The sequence below is a fragment of the Quercus lobata genome, chromosome 5 (assembly GCF_001633185.2).
Source record: "Quercus lobata isolate SW786 chromosome 5, ValleyOak3.0 Primary Assembly, whole genome shotgun sequence".
Classification (NCBI taxonomy): domain Eukaryota; kingdom Viridiplantae; phylum Streptophyta; class Magnoliopsida; order Fagales; family Fagaceae; genus Quercus; species Quercus lobata.
In genome coordinates this window covers 85476435-85496644 of record NC_044908.1, presented here as the reverse complement: position 1 = coordinate 85496644, position 20210 = coordinate 85476435, and the positions used below count along the sequence as shown (strand labels likewise).

General features: G+C 33.8%; 1 protein-coding gene and 1 pseudogene across 1 annotated transcript; both read right to left on the bottom strand.

Moving 5' to 3' along the window:
* Positions 1-612: 612 nt before the first annotated feature.
* LOC115988706 (organic cation/carnitine transporter 7) lies at positions 613-5610 on the bottom strand. The gene is made up of 6 exons (XM_031112311.1): positions 5270-5610; positions 3969-4237; positions 2905-3142; positions 1794-2322; positions 1451-1653; positions 613-918 (listed from the first exon to the last, which is right to left on the bottom strand). The coding sequence occupies exons 2-6, from the start codon at positions 4235-4237 to the stop codon at positions 670-672; spliced, it is 1488 nt and encodes a 495-aa protein (XP_030968171.1). The 5' UTR covers positions 5270-5610; the 3' UTR covers positions 613-669.
* Positions 5611-13769: 8159 nt separating this feature from the next.
* Positions 13770-17449, bottom strand: LOC115991366 (annotated as a pseudogene).
* Positions 17450-20210: the final 2761 nt, after the last annotated feature.

Sequence of the window (20210 nt, the reverse complement as noted above, 5' to 3'; positions counted from 1 at the left end):
ATGAAATCAATATCTGTGTCTTGTTTTTTTATTTTTTATTCTGGAGTTGGGGGATGGGGTGGGGTTTGTTTTCAATGGACATACTATGCAACAGTTAGAGCCTCTCTCCATGCATTAGCTTAATGAAGAAAGGATCATCTAAGGTCTGTTACAGCCCTAAAAGTGCAAAAATACTGGCACCTTCTACCTTAAATTCATATCTACCTATAAACATATTTGAGCTCTTATAGCCAAGAGCCTTGTAGCTTAGTGACATTGCTTGCCTTTATTTAAGAGAATCAGGTTTGAATCCCCCCATACTATTAAAAAAAAAAAATTGATATTTTATAACGTACATTAATTTCTAAGAAAATCACCAACAATATTCTTGGCGATCGTGTCTCATGCATATGTGACGTGATTGAATGAGCAGACACATGCAAAGTCTTCCTTTAGTTCATGTGTTTTGAGCGAAAACAGACGCATAAATGTGACTAATAAATTTGAAAAAAAATTTAGATCATAAGCATTCAGTAAACAGCAGAAGGCTAAAGTTAAATTCTGTTAATCTATGATCTTATTTGAACAATCATTGTATATTTTTACTTGAATATACTTTTACCAATAAAAAAAAATATATCATTGTATAACAGAGGGGGTGAGCATAATTTACTGTGGTTAATTCTTAATTCATGCTGATTCAGCAATATGTTTTGGACTAGATACAGTATCGCTCAATTCACGGCCCTTGGTTTCAAAAGGGAATAGCACTACACAAATACCTGAAAAGAATATTACAATCTCAAAAAGAACAATGGATGCTGTTTGATGACAACCATGTACTAAACCAACTGCCACAAGAGGACATAGAATTCCACCAATTCTTCCAACCGAGCTTGCAATTCCGACCCCTGTTGTTCGAACTGAGGTTGGGTATATCTACATTTCAGTGAAATCATATAAAGATTATATTCTTGCCACTAATTGAAACACTTTCATGGATAAGCATGCAAACTAACACTAACAAACAAGAGTAAAGATACAAAGAATCTAGCATATTTTTCAACTGCCCATGACTCAGTTTTCATATGAATGTCTTTTCCATAGGTTAAAACAATGAGTTAAGACAAATTAAAAGTTAAAAGTTGTGAAGACCTTAAAGCATCTGGATGATATTGGATCCAAATAAAGATTTTGGATGCAGTCATCAGAATTCCACAAACAAAAGTAGATGAAAAGAGGTAACTTTATGAGATCCACAAGAAAAAGTGCTGTAAGTGCTACCTGTGTCCACTAATATTTGGTTTGTCCGGATATCAATCCCCATTTTTTAACAATTAAAATGGGCTTCTTGACTGTAACCCGATTTTGGATTTAGATTCTGAAGGTGGTCTCTCTCTCTCTCAAGCACTGAACTAGACATTATGATACTTATTGCCTCTTAAGATGATAAACTAATTCAATAATTTACCTCAGGAGCATATATGTATACAATTGTGAATGTTGCTGTGATGCATATGCGAGCTCCAAAAAGAAGGCCTGTTGTTAAACCCTCAGGCTGATGGAATACCAATGGAAGTAGACAAAAGCAACACAGGAAGAACATAGCTGACATAGAAAGCTTACGACCAAGTCTATCTACAGTTGCAGCTGCTATGAGGAGCCCCGGAAACTCTTCAGAAAAATTATAGTTAAATGTCACTTGGCTACCTTCCAGGAGTATTAAATATATACGTGCATATAAACAAATATATACATACATATATATATATATATATATATATATATAATATTGAGATAGTACACCAGTTTACCTGCAAAACTTGCAATGAATACGTTTTTGTAGTTCACATCCTGGGACTCTTGTGACTGCACTTTAGTCGGCATGCATTTACTATTCCCATTGTTCAACTCAGAAGTCAGCAACACAAGGCCATAATATGAAAAAGCATTCCCAAAGAATACTACCCACAAAAGCAAGGTAGACCTAACTAATTTTGGTGAAAGAAGCACAAGAAGTGATGAGATGCCCCCTATATTAGAATCTAACCCCTTACGGGTTGCGTTTTCAGTTCTTGGTGAGAGCAAATTTGCATCTTCTGATGGATCAATACTCTTTTCTTGTAACTCAGTTTGGTGATCAGAAACAAGAGTGCCACAAGGGAGTTCTGTTCCATTCATTCTAGCTATTTTCTCCAAAACATCAATTGCTTCAGTTGTTCTACCCATTAGGCATAAATACCTCGGTGACTCGGGTGTCACTCTATAGAAAATGAGGAGGAGTGATGATGGGAGAGACGACAATGCAAGTAACCACCTCCAACCCAACCTTGGCATGACAACCTACAAATAACACAGCATAAAGATGAAGGTAGCTGCCCAATGAATTTCTTTTTATTCACAATCTCAACTAGGGAAATCCTTTCATCTGATTTATTAAAAGAATTCCACAAAACACAGGATGAATTGCTAGGTTATTATGACCACAAAACTTCTCACCACGTCAGGATTTCCCAAGTTATGATGACAATGATGATCAATTACCATAGTGTTATAGGCTACATACACCAATGGCAAAACTTTGTTAGAAAATAGCTAGGTCCAATGTGTAAGGTTGGCACTGGGACTAGAAGATTAAACATAACAAAGAAGACAAAATGTCCAAGGACATAAAAAATCTCAATATAAACTAGAGAAAAAGTTTCCTCTATATAGGGCCCTAAAAATTCTATGAAGTCCCTTCTTAAAAATTACAATAAAATTATTTTAATAAAACCAGGATTACCTAACTGCCTTTTTGGTTAAATAGGATTACCTAACTACCTGAATCCAAATATAGAAAAATGAGAATAAAATGGAAAAATTAAAAATACCTAAATCTAGTAAGGAATTGCATGAGCAGACAAAATGAGAAGCTAATCATACCCATGCAAGAGAAGCCTCAAGAATAGTTCCAAGAGTCCAAAATGCTGAAAAAATAACCATCCAAGTGCCTCTACTAGGAGTAGGAATGAACTCTAGAAACCAGGATGAGAGTACAGGGCCACCTCCCAAACCAAGACCAACCAAACAACGAAGAATAATCAATGATGTATAATTAGGGGCTAAAGCACTCAGAAAACCAGCTCCACCAGTAACTGTTGCTGTGATAATGAATCCTTTCCTGAGAATAGAAAAAGAAAGCAAAACAAATAGCAAGCAGAATTATTAAGATTCGGTGAAAAAATGCATTCAATTAAAAAAAAAATCTAGTTTTAAGAAAGTAATGAATAATATATAATTTCTGTAAAAAGTAAGCTAAACGGAAGTTACTAATACAAGTGAAAAATTGTGTAAATCTAGAAAGAAAAAGATGTTAGAAGTCATGTTCACAGAGCGAGAGTGTAGCGGCTGCACTGTCCACCGTCAACCCCCTCCCCCCTACCCCTCCACTCCTCTTTTTTTGTATTTTTTTCCTTCCTATAGGAACAAATGCTTATATGCATCCCACAAAGGGGAGGGAAAAATAAGGAGGCTCTGGATCAAATCCACAGTGGTTTGTGGTGATCAAGCCACAAGGCTTCTAACTTGATAAGTGGCAGAAGCAAAAAACTTAAATGCTAATATTAAGTTTCAGAATGAGGGTGATGCTAAGTCAGATTAAATATGAGGAAAATGCACTCTCAAAACTGAAACCACACTTTGAGTCACCTTCTACACAAAACATTTGCATCACGTCACCTTAGAAGTGTTTACAATAAGTGGAGGTTTATGATGAATCTAGACTTGCACTCTTCTAATATCAATCTCTAGTTGGCAGGGAGCATCCATACAAGATGTTGATGTAATATGCTATCATAATCATTTTGAAGTATTGAGAACTGGTTATATTAATTTAGGACTAAAGCTGCCAGTGAAATAAATAATATGGTAGGAAGATTACAGAAAATGAAGACGGTTCAAATAATGCAGAGACTGTACAAGACTAACAAAAAAATGAAAGGGATAACCTCCTTCCGTGCTTATCTGATACTATGCCCCATGTATATGCTCCAACTAGCATGCCGGCAAATACCACACTAGTTATTAAGCTCTCTTCATTAGAAGAAAGATCCCATGCAGACTGAAGTGCTGGTCCAACAAAAGAAAGTAGCATCATTTCCATTGCTTCTGAAATCCAACCCATGCCAGCATAAGCAAGCACCAAAATTTGGAATTTTCCAAACCCCATGGCCGCAATAGCTTCTTCAACGGTGTACTTTGGGGTTTCACCTCCCATCTACAAGTATGGGGAAAAGATTTGATTTCACTTAAAATAAAAGAGATGCACATTGAAGATTCATTAATAGTATATGATAAATGTTTTTTTTTTTTTTTAATCTCTTTTTGGTCATCAGATTAACCAGATGTAGAACACAGTAGCAGGCTTGCAGCCACAACTAGAAATCCAACACAATAATATCAAGACTGAGTGGATGATTGTTACAAGAAAAATGAAAAAGCCATAAGATAAATATCCTGATTAGAAGTCACTCCTATTCTATGATTATAAAGATACTAGTGATTGCTAGCAAGACGGACAAAATCTACAAGCAGCATTACTCCCTCCTACTGGAAATTCCCAAAGTAACTTCCCAGGAATGAAGTAATTGCTCTTCTTAAGTATTTATAATGAAGTTATACCAACGCGATGGCTCAGACAAAGGAGAAACAGCAGACATATGGAGGCAGACACACACTGAAGGAACACAAGACTGGAACAAAGTTTGCATTCCAACATGTAATGCCGAGTGAGAAAATCGGTGGCATATTTCAAGCGACCAATAAACAAACCCATCCTTTTTTTACTCATATAAAACAACTATATGCAAACAAATCAAGTATATCTAACAATTCCAATCTTCACCATCATTCAAAACAGTTTCTTAAACATTCACATGATGTTGTAGCTCAAGGGCAATCGTGCTACATTCTCTAAGGGAGTTAGTTAATGTGCCGTTGCTCAATGAACTTAAATTCTTTTACATGAACCCCTTCTTAGTTCTTACAGCTAAAATCATATTCTTTATATCCTATAAACTATAAAGTAAATAATAAAAATAATCACCCATCTTGCACATTAATTTTTCATATATTGAAATGATGAAGATCTCTTATATTGAAAATAGAAAGTACAATTAAGAAGCTACATCTAACAGATCAAAATTTTCTATATATATATATATATATATATATACGTGCATTAAAAATAGACCCAACAATGAAATCCCAGAATGCAACAAATATTTTATTTGAGAGAACAAAAACGAACCTGAGAAAAAGTGGGTTCTTCTTCTTCTTCTTCTTGGGCAAGAATGATAAAGGTCAAACAGCCTAAACAGAGAGAGAGAGAGAGAGAGAGAGAGAGAGGCCAAAATGGTTGATAGGATTCTTAGGATTGTGATATAAGTTGCCAAAGCTGGAAAAAGAGCTATATTTTTTTTGGGTTCTAAATGCGATCAGATTTCATTTCAGTTCGTTTGACTTTGGAACAGGTTTTTGGTTGTTGGTCTTTTCCATTCTCTCTTTCCTTTTTTTTTTTTGGGTTGGTATTGTCGTTGTGGGTTTTTTCGGAGAGTCAGAGAGGTAAATTGCACTGACGTGATTCAGACAAACGTCTAAAACGGATCTCTAGGACATTGGGCAAAAGCTTTGGTCATGTTTATTTCCTTACTTTTTTCAATTAAAAGACAAAAAAGATAGAATTAAATCATCAAAATAAAATGGAATATAATAGTGCTCTTTTTTAATGTGTGTAGGAGTTTATTTTTATACCCTTCACATTTTATTTGTTACTTTTCATTTTAGGGATGAAATCAATATTTTACATTCCTTTCATTAAAAGGAATGATAGTTTATCTTATCTTATTTTTTAAAAGAATGCTGAGAAGGGAGGGAGAAAAAGAAAGAATAATAATTTTTTTCTTAACAATTCTATTCCTATACTAAACTTTCAAATAAATTAAATATTCTTTGAAAATCAATTTTAATTAAGTTATTTCATAACTACTAAAGTAGTATAAAGATTTAAACTTTGAATTAATATATATTAGTTTAACAAAAAAAAAAAATTTTGAGGAGAACTTCGCAAAAATATGTCTCCAACTCCACTTAAAATTCCTACAAAATAAGATACTTTTCCAACTAATTCATATTTTCAAAACAAACCTATCCAAAATTAAAAAAAAAAAAAAAAGAAAAGAAAAGAAAAATATTGACAATAGACCAAAAAAAAAAAAAGCCTCATCACACACTCAAAGCGCGTGTGATGAGCGTGTGTGTGTATATACTATTTATAAGATGATTCTCCTCTTTAGACTGAACTTTTATTTGATTCAAAAATACCTTTAAACCTTACATTTAATTTAAAAAAAAAAAAAAAAAAAACCTTGAGGATAACTTGGTAAAAATATATCTCTAACTCTACTTAAAATACCTACAAAATAGGATACCCTCTTATTAATTCATGTTTTCAAAACAAACTTATTAAATATTTTTATTAAAAAGGAAAATTATGACACTATAGTCTAGAGGCCTCTCTTAAGCCTAAGGTTCTGGTGAGGGTTGGAGTTTTACTACTGTGCAAATTCAACTCCCATAAAAAAATAGGGGGGTTTTGAGCCAAACCTATGAGGCAAGAGAGATATGGCCCATGAGCCCATCACATGATTTTGATAATAATATGAGCCATGGCCCAATTCATGAGGTGAAAAATGAAAAAGCCCATGAGAGTTGAGACCATTACATGATGTAAAAAAAAAAAAAAAAGGTTGTGTGAAGTATCGGGCCATTAGCCCAATCCAAAATGTATGGAGTATTTTGGGCTTAAGACAAACCGTTGCTGTTAGATGGAAAGTTGGGCTTTAAGATGAACTTGGCCCAAAACTTATTCCTTTTGCTTTATGAATAGTGCTGCGTTGGCATGTATCGTTCAACAATATTGCAGCAAAGGAAAATAGTGGGCGTTGAACAATATATAATTTTTTTAAAAATCATTATTATTTTAGACTAAAGTTTGACAATTACAACACACAATGATGCATTTAGCAATGGATGGAAATAGGGACCATACTGCTCACAAATTTAAGAAAGCGAATGTAGAATGAAGCTAGCTAAACGGCAAGAAGTGAAGCAACTTTTCACCATTCCAATTAGGGGTGTCAAATGAGTGGATTTGGGGTGAGTATAATTGGGTTGGGTATATAAACCCATTTAACTAATTGTTTCTAACTCAAACCCAACCCACCTAATTATCCAATTATTAAAATTACCAAAATGCCCCTAAAGTGAAAAACTCAAATCTCACGGCCCCATCCCTTATCCTTCTCTAATTCAAAAAGTGAGGTTGGAAAATTTCATCAAATCTCAATTTTTTTTTCTTGCCACCATCCACTCAATAAAATAATCCAAAATCCAACAAATTTAAACCCCTCTGCTCATTTTCTGCAACCCCATTTCTTCCCTCCGTGTTTAATTGCTAAGAAAACGTAGGAAAAACAAAACTATAATTTTCTCAGCAACTAAACACTCCCCAAGAAATGGAAGTGGAAGTGAAAGTCAGACTCCCAAACTCAACCTCCCACCAAAAACTCTCTACACTCCTCTCCCCATTCTACACCAAAACCTTTCTCCAAGAAAACATCTTCTTCGATGACGCCAACTCCCAACTCTCCTCCAACCTCGCCGTTCTCCACCTTCGCTTCATCACCACCACCGCCACCACTGCCAATCACTGTGCCCTCTCCCTCAAAGCCAAACCCGTAATTTCACAAGGAATAAGCCATGCCTAGGAGCTAGAAGAACCCATGGACCCCATTCTTGATCGCGCTTGCATAGCTGAGCCATGGTGGCTTTTGTCAGTCACTAACTCTGCCATTGCTAAGAGAGTGAAGCAAGAGTTTGGGGTTTCTGGTTTGGTTTGCTTAGTTTGGTTTAGGAATCTGAATACATGATTGGAGACTAAGAAAATGAAGGAAAATTTTAAAATTTGAAAACCCTAGTGAAATGATTAAAGAGGCTGAGAGAGGGGCAGGGTTGGGTTTTCTATTTTTATTTTAGATGGGAAGGGTTGAGTTGAATTTGGGTTAATTTTTTTGGGTTAAATGGGCATCAATGGGTTTTTAGTTAAAACCTAATAATTACTGGGTCTAATTGGGTTGATGCCCATTTAATCCAAATAATAATTGGGTGGGTTTGGGTTCAATTAAAGTGGGTGGGTTTGGGTGGACAAATGAGTTTGAACTTATTTTGTCACCCCTAATTCCAATGATTAAGCTATCGACTTATAAATGCAAAGGCATATATAAATATATATATATATATATATATATATATATTGAGAACTACAAAGGCATATTCTAAATACAAGAGACATTTTTTTTTTTGAGAAGATAAATACAAGAGACATGATTGCACAACCAAGTTTTTTAAGTAATCCTATCAAATCTTATCCAAAAAAAAAAAAAGTAGCCCTATAAAAAAAAAGTTTATTACGTACTATTGAGACAACGCATAAGGCATGATCATTAATCATTCACTAGAATCTCCAAAGCAATCTGATAGTATTTAAGAGTGAAAGCTCAGATTTGTGTTAAAAAACACAAGAGCTGTTTAGACCCCCAAATTAAAAATTACGGCTCGGTTGATTTTACTCTTACTTAATCAAAGTGCGGAAATAAGAATAAATGTGCACAATGAACTGATACTACTCTAGTGCATAAACATGAGCAACAAACAATAAAAATGAAGCACAAGAATAAGGGAAGAGAGAATGCAAACACAAGATAACACCCCAATGTGTTATCGAAGAAGAAACCAAAGAACTCGGCAAAAAACCTCTTTACTGCCCTCCAAGCGGTAAATCGATCTACTAGAGAATAAAGTTGGAGTACACGAATAATAAAAGATCCTCCAAGTCTAGTCTACCCAATGTACTTGAGCCCTCCAAGCTCCTGCTACTAACTGACTTCGCCAAGCCTTGTCTTCTTTAGCTTTCTGGATCCCGCAATACGCCCGATTGCATCCGCCAAGCCTCACTGGATTCTTTTGGCAAATCCCCAAAACTTCCCAAGCTCCAAAACACTCTCTACACTTTGAAAATGTGTGAGTTGTGTTTGGGTACAAATCTTCTCTCAAGGCATGACAATGGGAGAGGAAAGAAGAAGAGGTTAAATGATTTCTCACTAAATATGAGTAGCTCTTTCTTTAAAAGATGAGTGTGTGTTGTAGAAAACCTATCTAGGGTTTTTCTCTCTGAATGGCCTCCTTACAATTTGAGGGTAATGAGTGTATATATAGCATGGGTGAAAGGTAAGAAAGTCACACTTAAAAATCCTCTAGGCAGAATGTTTCGCGACTATCTCGCGGGAAGGCCTTACTCACAAGACACTCGTGAAACTGACAGCCTGACACGACTCTTCAACTTCCAGTCATGTGCTTCTCACATGGCTACTTTGCGAGTTAGCTTCTCGTGAAATCCACTTATCTTCAATTAAGCTTGAGTCTTCACCAACTTAATACTAAACCCAATACAATAAAATCCCACAAAATACAAGGAACAAACTTAAAGCAATTACAACACTTTTTGTCATGAAATAAAGCCAACATAAAACATAGTTATAAATCACAACTTTACAAAGAGTTTTCATGTAATTCAAATACAGTAGCATAAATATTTGTCATTTTGTGAACAAATTTTTATCTGTATACGTATGTGCATTTGAATATAAAATATTTTTAAGGAAGCAAATCAAAACACAAATTCTTATTATTCTTTCTTTAAAGTAGTTTAGTAATATTCTCAGCTTTATTAATGAAAACCAAAATTCAAATTTCTCCAAAATATTATAATTATTGAATTAGAAAAAAAAAACCCATAAAAAAAAAAAAAACCCATAAAAAATGGAGGCTCTCATCAAATGGCGAAACACATGACTAGCCTTATGCTCCATCAACTCCAATTCCCATTTGGAGAGGTGCATGTAGACCATCCAATCACCATTGTTAAAAGGGCTTAATATTCGCACCACAAACTGCATTCCAACCAACATCGAGAAATAACTTGACGCCGGCCATTGCCTACCTTCCCCATCACAAAATCCACCTTTGATAGTGGGAACCTCAAACTAGATGAAACCACAAGAGCAGGACCTTCTTTATTGTCACTGGCATTTATCTTTGACAAAACTAAGCACCAGACGATGGGCCTTTGCCCAATCTATCAAATCCAAGAAATGATCCTCAGTCATTGCACCTTCCACAATTCCATGAACTTCATTTGCTATCCAACTCAATGGATTTTTTATTTTATAAAAGCTGGTCTACTATCTTGTTACCTGTTTGATAATGATTAGAATGATTAAATTTACAATTTCGTAATAATAGTTTCAACATTTGGCACTATCTCAATTAACAAAGGTGTAGTAGGGCACCCTAGAGTTTCTGTCAATGCCTTCTTGAGGATCTCTACCATGGACTTAGAGGTCCAATTGTTTTTAAAGGTGGACCTCAACCATGGGCTTCTTGAAACAAAAGAAGAAACTGTAATTCACTGCCGGCATATATAAAACCCATGTCTAGGGTTGACAGTGGTTGCCAATGATTCTGCTTTGGCAACTTTGCTGCCACCACCAGCTTTTTGGTCACAATCACCATGAAAGCTTTTAAATCATTACATGTTTTGTGTGTGAGGGAGAGATGGTGGAAAAAATACGAGTAGTGTATGGACCTAGGTGAGGCTGAGGAAGCATGAACAATATGAGCTACATGAAACATAATTTAGAGCATCCACATCAGATGTGCCAAGCATTTAGTACACCAGATGTCAACAAATATGTTCCTCAAATTTTTTTAGAACCATAGAAGCAAGGATAGAACCAGGATTCAAACTTAGGGGGGGTCGAAGTTCTTTGTTCAAATATTTAAAAAAAATTTAAATATCAATACTAAAGGTTGACAACAGTGCATTATTAACATTAATTTTTTAATTATTTGTATTTTTATTTTGAAAAAAAAAAATCACAAATGACAATTTATAATCAAGAGTTTTGTAAAATGTGATTTACAACTATGTTTTTTGTTGGCTTTAATTCTGTGTTAAATTTGATTATAATTATGTTCAATCATTTCCTTGTATTTTTGTGAGATTTAATGTAAGGGTTGTGTGAGAGAATTTGGTGAAGATTCTATGAAAATGAGGATTTCATGACTAGCTCACGAGTGCCAACTCATGAAATAGGCTATGCGAGAAGCACATGCTAGAATTCGAAAAGTCTTTGACAGGCTGGATTTCACGAGTCATTTGTGACTCAGGCCAAATCGCGAGTGAAATATTCAAACATTGTAGCATACCATTCATGAAAATCAAAATCACGTAGTTCAATATTCAAATATTGTAATTTCATTTCTTTATTAATGAAAATGATGGGGATGTTACTTTGATCAAGAAGGAGAAAATAGCAATTAGAGGAAAGTTGATCAAGAAGTAAATAGCAAGCATAGAAAAGCAAGTCAACGGAATTGTATCGTACCATGAGCAATAAGGCTTATAAGTCTTAACCCAATGTAGCAGTAAATCAATAATAAAGAAAAAAGTCTTTTGCCAGGAAACTTGGGAGGCTAGCCAGCCACAAAATATTTGGTCGCAATCTGCTATTCACAATCAAATGACACGAAGTTATGACTAAGCGGGAGGCTCATGTGTGATAAAAGAACAATTTTCTACCAAATATTAAAAGCAGTTTATTAGGGACGGAACCGGGATTCAAACTTAGGGTGGGTTGAAGTTCTTTGTTCAAAGATTTTTAAAAATTGAAATATCAATACTAGAGGTTGACAACAATGCATTATTAGCATTAGTATTTTAATTATTTGTATTTTTTATTTTTAAAAAAAAATCACAAATGACAATTTATAATCAAGAGTTTTGTAAGTCAATTGGCATGTCCTTATATTTTCAAGGTCTAACCAAGATTAGTCTGATTCTTTATTCTATTGACATTATAAATTAAAAAAAAAAAATATGTCTTTTCACATAATTCTATAACTAATAACTTCATAATGCTATATATATAGTTAAAAGATTGTTTAAAAAAAAAAAAAAAAAACCTCTATAGTTAAAAGTTCAAATCTATGTCAAGCATTATATTAATAAAATAGCTAAAATAATGGTTAATAATATCATGCATTAATATTCAGCGTAAAAAAGGGTAAGACAATTATTGATGTCTTGGTAAGGTTGAGAATTTTTCCTTTCAAAAATTGCAAGTTTGAAAAATTAGTAAAACAAAAAATTAAAGGAGATCTATTAAACAATCACATGATAATGGATGATAATTTTGAGTCTTTAACTAAGTAAATAATAAAACTTTTCCCGTCATTACATTAATTTAGTTAAGTCACAAAATTTATTACCAATAGACTAATCTCACACATGTTTTGGTGGCAGTTTATGTAAGGCACAAAACAATAGATTGTTGTTGTTTCACACATGTATTACCATTTATGCATGCATGCTAAGTGTGTCCCAAAGTTAATAAAACATTAAAAAAAAAAAATTCTACCATTCAAAAAATAGATAAATTTTTTCCATTGGTTGAGTTAAAGATACCAACTGATCCAAGTTGTTGGTGATTAATTGGTGTGTGGATGAAGTGATCAACAATATAAGAGTTGTCTCTGTGTCTATTAGGTGGAGTCATTTGATAGAGGCATAGAGCTCTCAAATGAGAGGGAGAAATTAGGTAAAAGTTATTGGGTTTTTGTGATTTGTTTTGCTAGGATTTGTTGTTATTGTTTTTACTTAGACCAGATTTATGATTTGTCCAACGATTTTTCTTATTCTCCGGATATGTGTTTTTAAAAAAAAAAGATTTTTCTTGTTATCTATTTTTGAGATTTAGGGGTCATCTTGTCAATTTTTTGGATGAGGGGGGCCAAGTATATAAATTTCAAACCTTAATGTAAATTTTTTGTGTAAATATATATACTATAAGATTTTTTTTCAAAGCCACTGGGGGGGGGGGGGACCTTGGCCCCCCTCAGCTCTAAGGTAGTTCCGTCCTTGCATAGAAGGGCACTGTAGCATGTTCTAAAAAAAAAAAGTTATTCTTTCACTTCTGCTGCTTTCCTCTCTCTCTCTCTCTCTCTCTCTCTCTCACACACACACACACACACACACATTTGAATCACTTTATTTATTTTTAATTTTACTTTTCTGGACACCCATCTCCTCTTCCAAGTCTATATTTGCAGCCTTAACCACTTGGGTGGTTGGTGGCATGGATCCAGTCAAGGGGTAAGGGTTTTTTTTTTTTGGTCCATTAGACACCTTGCCCCGCCTTGAATTTCTTAGATCAGTGATAAGGTTTTTTCATTTGGGTTTTATGGGTTTATTTTATTATTTATGTTTTGAGATGGATTTTTTATTTGATTTGGGTTTTGTGAAGGCTTGTGGTGGTTGGATGATAGTGGGTTGTAATTTTGGTGGTGGTTGTGGATTAATTTCCAGTGGCGCTAGATTGCGATTTTGGGTTTTATGGTGGTGGAGGTTGGGGTGGGGGGGGGGAGGGAGGGGGTAGGGTATTGAAATGGTGTATTAAAGTAATTTTTTAATGTGTCAAATGCTAAATTGTCTTTAACCAATCTTGCACATATGAATGGAGAATTACTAGTTTCACTAATAATCACACTAATGATTTGCCTCACTCCACACATTTGAAATAAATGAGTTTATTTTTGTATTGTGATTGCATAATTGGAGGCAATGACAAATGTCAATTAAGATAACATAAAGTGCAAGGCTTAAACACATGTGCAGCCTCACACTCTATCAACTCCATTTCCCTTTTCAACATGTGCATGTACACCACCTAATCACCATTACCAGATGGACTTGGTATTGGCATCACATACCTAACATTCCCACCCCATGGAAAATAGAATGACCCAAATGCACTTTTTCCCCACCCAAAATCCACCTTTGATATTGGAAAATGTTGTCCTTATGAAACCACCAAAGCTGGTCCTTCTTTGTTGCCACTACCATATACCTTTGCCAAACTTTGCACTGGACGATGAGCCTCCACCCAATCTATCAAATCCAAGAAATGTTCTTTGCACCTTCCAAAGATCCATGAACTTCATTAGCCACCCAACTCAATGGTTTTTCAACAAGCTCATCAATTTTCTTAGTATCATAGGGAATAGACAACACGTTTCCAAAGTAAGAAGACATTAGTGATGTTTTCTCTTTGTCTCCAAAGCTAAGCATTGTCCTGCCATCAACAACAATACCCAATTTTGATACCCTTGTGTTTTTAGCACTTTTGGCACTAATTTTCCACAAAAGTGCACTGAAAGACTCTAGTTTAGTCCTTTTGCTTTCCATGGTGCTGGCTTGTGATTGGAATTGGTTAATTATGTCTGTCTTAACTAGGCATATGTAGTTTTCGAAATGGTTGGCACTGGGTTCTGGATCATTGGAAGGGTTGAACATGGTGATTGGGACATACAAGTTGTGAAGGGAAGGATCAAAGGAAACAGGATTTCGAGGATTGAGTATCTCACGGTTGAAAATTGGTAGTGAAGAGAAGGGTTTAGATTGAGCAATCTCAGCCCCTGAAACAAGAAACATGCCTGCCGATTATGTATCTACTACCTGATGGTCAAATGTGCATGTCACCATAAGACCACCACATTTGAACCCAGTTGCCTACAAGTAGGTTTCATGGCATTAGTTTCCTGCTCTGATACTACTTGTTGGGAAAAATTTTATATAAGTGAGAATAAATTTCAACAAGCACAGCGAAAGCACAACCACACTAGAACACAAAGATATATGTGAAAAACACTTTCTCCTTAAAGGGAAAAACCACTAGATAAACTTCGAATAATTTCACTATATTAAATAGCAATTACAACACTTAGAGAAACAACTTGAGCAAATAAAAACTCACTTTTTCTATTTACTCCCTACTCTTTTCCTCATTGTGTGCCTTGAAAATTTTTGAAAAATCAAGAAAAAATGAGGTTTTGAAAAGCTGTACATAAAAATTAAAACTTAAAACTTAAAACTTAAAACTTAAAACTTAAAACTGATGCCAAACTCACTCTTAGTCCTCACTCTCTCTGGGACTCTCACTCCACCTAATGGCCAATGGCCTTACTTTACGGGTTCGTTTGGATTGAATTTATTTTTGTTGAAACTGAAAACTGAAAATACTATAGCAAAATAATTTTTAAATGTGTGAATAGTGCCGTGGAACCTATTTTTAATATTTTTAAATGTGTGAACAGTGCTGCTATAGTGCGTGAACAGTGATTTTTGTCTCTTACACAGTAAATTCATGTGATTTTACTGTTTATGAGCTAAAAAAAAAAAAAAAAGGAGGCTGAGTGCAGATGCACAAAACGCGCCATCCAAACGGGTACTATATATTTCTTCAATTTTTTCTTTCTTCCATAGCTTGTAGGACACATCTTCACAAACGTGGCTTGACTTTTGTGCATAAAAATATAACTTCTACTCTTCCTTTTTGGCAAGCTTGTCCAGGAAGCTACTTTAAATTTGCTGGCTTCTCAGCAGCTTGTGTAACAAGCTCATTTAATGAGCTAAGCCAAAGTGTGGGCTGGACCCACGTGGTGCAATGCACCCAACAAGAGAGAGGGAGAGAGATGGCACAAACAGGAGTACAAGAGACCAGGTAATAAGACGTGGGAGCTTGAACAAAGAGAACTATATGAGACAGAATTTATAGGTACGTTCATAACTACATACCATGTTTAATGTTTAGTAATAGCCTAATAGGTATATACCATGTTTAATATAGGTACATATATCATGTTTAGTAATACTGTAATGTGTGCAATATCATTTGTAGTAATAAAAACGTGAAAGTGAAACCTTATTTATAATGGAAAAATGTATGGGGATGAATATCAAAATTAGCAATTCACCGAAATATGGTAGCATGTTATTATGAAGAAACTTTCCTGGCTAATGAGCTAGCAAAAGAAGAAACGAAACGATTAAATAAAAGATACAACTTACACGTTAGGAAGTTGTCAACTCTATCACATGCATAAAGAACAAAAGATTAAACAATTAAAGTAAAGAAAATTTTATGGTTCACGATTTTACGAAACTGTCCAAATCCATCACATAAGGAATAACAGATTTGACATCATGGAAACAATTTTCATTACAATATAGTAGTAGAAATTTGAATTTATATATATCTTTTGGTAAAAAGAAAAATTGCATCTTTAGGTTTGATTTAATTTTTATTTTCAACCTTAAAATTTCTTTTTTATCATTTTAATCCCCGAAGTTCACATTTATTATCATTGTCTTTTTTTTTTCCTGAGAAAACTTTTATTTTCATTGTTGATAGTTCACTCCATAAACTCTTGTTAGTCATTGAAAAATATAATTTTTTAATACTCAAAATTAAAAACCATTAGATTTAATTTTCAATAAAAAATAAAATCTATTTTTTTAAAATTTTTTTTTAAAAAAAGCACTACTAACTAATTCCAAAACTAGAAGATTGAAACCCTCAATTGTTGCATCAATTTCTACCCAAGAGAAGATTTCAATGGCACCCAAGCTGATAGAAATTTCAACTTAATTTCTCCATTTACCAAAAAAATATGAAAAAAGTGGAGTAGTTTCCAAAATCCATCCCACAGCCGCAAACTAAACCTAAAATCTAAACAAATAATTTGCAAAATAATTATGTCTTGGGTGTTAGCAATGCTCACTTTGTAAGAAATAGAGATGACAATTGGGGTGCCCAGCTCGTCCCAATTTTATGGCTGAAAAAATCCGTATGGCGCAGGAGTAGGCAAATTGGTGTAAGGTGTAGGTTGGAGGCATTTTTCTATACCTATATAGGAAGCTGTATCACTAATGAGATAAATATGAGAGAGAAAATAGAGGGATGATGATGAGACTGTTGAGAGCGAAATAGAGGTGTGTTTAGAAGATGATAATAAAATGTTTTAAAAATAATTAAACTAGAATAGTATATATAAAAATAATATAAATATATACTATATAAAATATGAATACACGCATTTGGGATAGAAGAGGGCAGGGCAACATAGGGTGAGGTAAGCAAAACTTGTTCCCCACCTTTTTCCCCTTATCGAGGTAAGGAAAATTTGCATAGAATAGAGTAGAACAAAGAGGATGGGTCGAGCGGCTGAAGATTTTTTCGTCCTCCCTTGTAAGAACTTCATAAGGATTCTAATAGTCAATAAAGTGTGAAGCATCAAATCAATTCTTCAATGATTGGTAGTATAAGTGGAGAAAAAAAGAAGAGAAAAGAAAAAATAATATAGCTTTTTGATGTAGAATGGACAGCATAGGCCTTCCTGGACTAGCAAGGGCACCAGAAGTTACGGCATAAGATGAAGAGGAGGTGTTAATAGAGGCAATCGGGCCGACCATGTCGGAATTGTATAAAATTTGGCAGGTTGAAGGGAAATGAAATTATGATCAAGACTGGAGATAAGTCTTGAGAGTCGCCTAAATTTAGGTAAATTCCTTCGTAAAGGCCCCAAAAACATTGTTTTTGCTAGTTTTAGTTATATTTGTTTTTCCTAAATAACTTTTAGTTTAAAAGTCAGAATAAGGCCCCTTCTGTTTTGGGGCATCTCTTAGAGATAGTATTTTCAATTTTTGCGATTATCTCAATTTTGCTATTATTAAAGGGATTTCTTGTGAATTCAAGGTTTTTATTCAAAGGCTAACTTTTTTTGTTTTTGTTTTTGTTTTTGTTTTTGTGTTTTTGTTTTTTTGTTTTGTTTTTTGTTTTGTTTTGTTTTTTTTTGTTTTGTTTTGTTTTGTTTTGTTGTTTTTTTTGTTTTTTTTGTTTTTTTTGTTTTTTTTGTTTTTTTTTGTTTTTTTTTGTTTTTTTTTTTTGTTTTTTTTTTTTGTTTTTGTTTTTTGTTTTTTTTTTGTTTTTTTTTTTGTTTTTTTTTTTTTTTTGTTTTTTTGTTTTTTTGTTTTTTTTCATTCAGAAAGCAACATGTTTGTTTTCATGTAACTTCCACAACATCACTTTTGTCCAGTGATCTTGGACAAGATGGCACATTGAACCGAAATGTAACAATTTTAAGACACTTCATTGACCGAGAGTTGGTAAAGCAGTGGACTATGACAAGCATAATTCTTAAGTCAAAATCCCTCCAAAAGAAATCCACAACAAAAAGGAATTAAAAAAAAAAAAAAGGTGCAGTACTAGATGGATAGAGATAAAGTCAAATAATTGGGTTTCACATTCTTCATAAGCTTAGAGATTTATTGACTTTTAGGTTATACCAAGATATACGTACCAAGTTTTGTTGCTGGTGAACAACGTGGGAATAAATACTTTGAGGAGGAAGAGCATGGAAGAGAACCCATATATTGTTACTTTCGAGAACCCTAAAAACACTATGTTTAACCTAATTTAATAGCCAAGTTGTTACTTAGGTCAATTATGTATATCTAGGTTAAACATTCATCAAACATATCATGTAGTGAAAATATAAATAATACAAGATATGATTACTCAAAAAAACTAATGAAACAAACCAGTTTCAAGATAATAAAATAAAAAAAAAAAAAAAACGTGAGGGAAACGATCCCAATAGAACAATCTATTATATCAAATAAAACTTTATAGTCAAGAATAAATCATTCGTAGTAAACTTAACTAAGATTATCCAATCTCACTCTGAACCCCTCAAAATTCTTTGATGTGGATTTGCTATTACAAGAACCTCCAATTCACGATTTAGATTGCCCACATAGACCTTCAATCTATGACTCTAAGACCACCTTTGAAGGTTTAGATCTCTAGCACATTTGATGACTAGAATGATATGGCTACAACTTCTATAGTACCAGATTTTGAGTTTCTTTAAAGAGTATTGCCGGTAGAAGATTTGAGAGAGTTTTAAGTACAGAAACCCTAGATCTACAATTGGAGGCACAAAAGACACTATTCTCTCTCTAAAAGCCCCTCCTAGGGTTAGTTTAAAATGTCCTTTAAATAATACAACAAGCAAATCATGATTTGGGCTTCAAACATACAAGTCATGGGCTTTTTACAAAAATTCTCCTGATCGGTCAAGCTAGTTTGATTTTGAATTCTTGAACCTACAACTTGTATGTTCTTAAATAATGATTTACAACACTTTGAGCAATGTCTAATATGACTTCATAGACTCTTTGATCTATTTCTAGGCAAGTTTTTGTATATGATTTGCTAACAACTAAATCATTTAGAACCTAATATATATATATATATATATATATATAAACTTTCTTGAATTTTGTGATTTGCATGGCTATTGGAGGATATGGACATCTGGTTTAGAATAAGCCACCAAGCAAAGGTTAAATGAGAGAGAGAGAGAGAGAGAGAGAGAGAGAGAGAGGCTTTGGTGATGTAAATTTTTTTTTTTGTGGGTATTTTCGGATATGAATGTTCTAACATAGTTTTAAGGCTATTTTTTTTTTTTTTAAAGTGGCTAATTGTTTCAATGGTTAAAATCTGATTAATAGCACAATTGTTTGTTAGATTTGGGCTTTCATGATGGTAGCGAATGTTCCATTAGCTGTGAAATTTGAATGCGTATAAGTTTATAACCAATGACGTTTATAGTTTTTTTTTGGTTACAAGATAGAATTCTACTTTAACCTAATCTAAGTGTATATATGTATGAAGCTCTCTCTTGGAGACTTGAACTCCGGCCTTTGCCCTTCACAGCCCACAAGCACTTATACTTGTAGAGTGACCATCGCACCAAGGGTGTGTGGTGGTGACGTTTATAGTTGAAGTGGATATCAATGTGTGCCTCAAAAAACATAAAATATTATACAAATAAAAATTACAATAATTTTGAAACATCACGCAACAATCTATTGTCCAAACAATCGTTTTCACATGCTCAAGAACACTGGTTATGTATGTGCCATTGGAACGCACTCCCCTCAAACATAAAATTTATTCACCAACATTTATCGTCAAATATTATTCTGATTAATTAATATCATATACAAGTCCACCAATTGATTAAATTAAACCTCCTATAATTGCATATAAAATAAGTTCTAGCACGTTATGTGATTAATTAATATCATATACAAGTCCACCAATTGATTAAATTAAACCTCCTATAATTGCGTATAAAATAAGTTCTAGCATGATATGTCACTCACA

Bases quoted from the DNA above. Each gene is read 5' to 3' on its own strand.
- LOC115988706 (XM_031112311.1), bottom strand. From the start codon at position 4,237: ATGGGAGGTGAAACCCCAAAGTACACCGTTGAAGAAGCTATTGCGGCC. The intron at 3,143-3,968 runs GTTATCCCTTTC...TTCTATTCTCAG, and splicing joins TCAGATAAGCACGGAAGGAG to GAAAGGATTCATTATCACAG. The intron at 2,323-2,904 runs GTATGATTAGCT...TGTTATTTGTAG, and splicing joins TTGAGGCTTCTCTTGCATGG to GTTGTCATGCCAAGGTTGGG.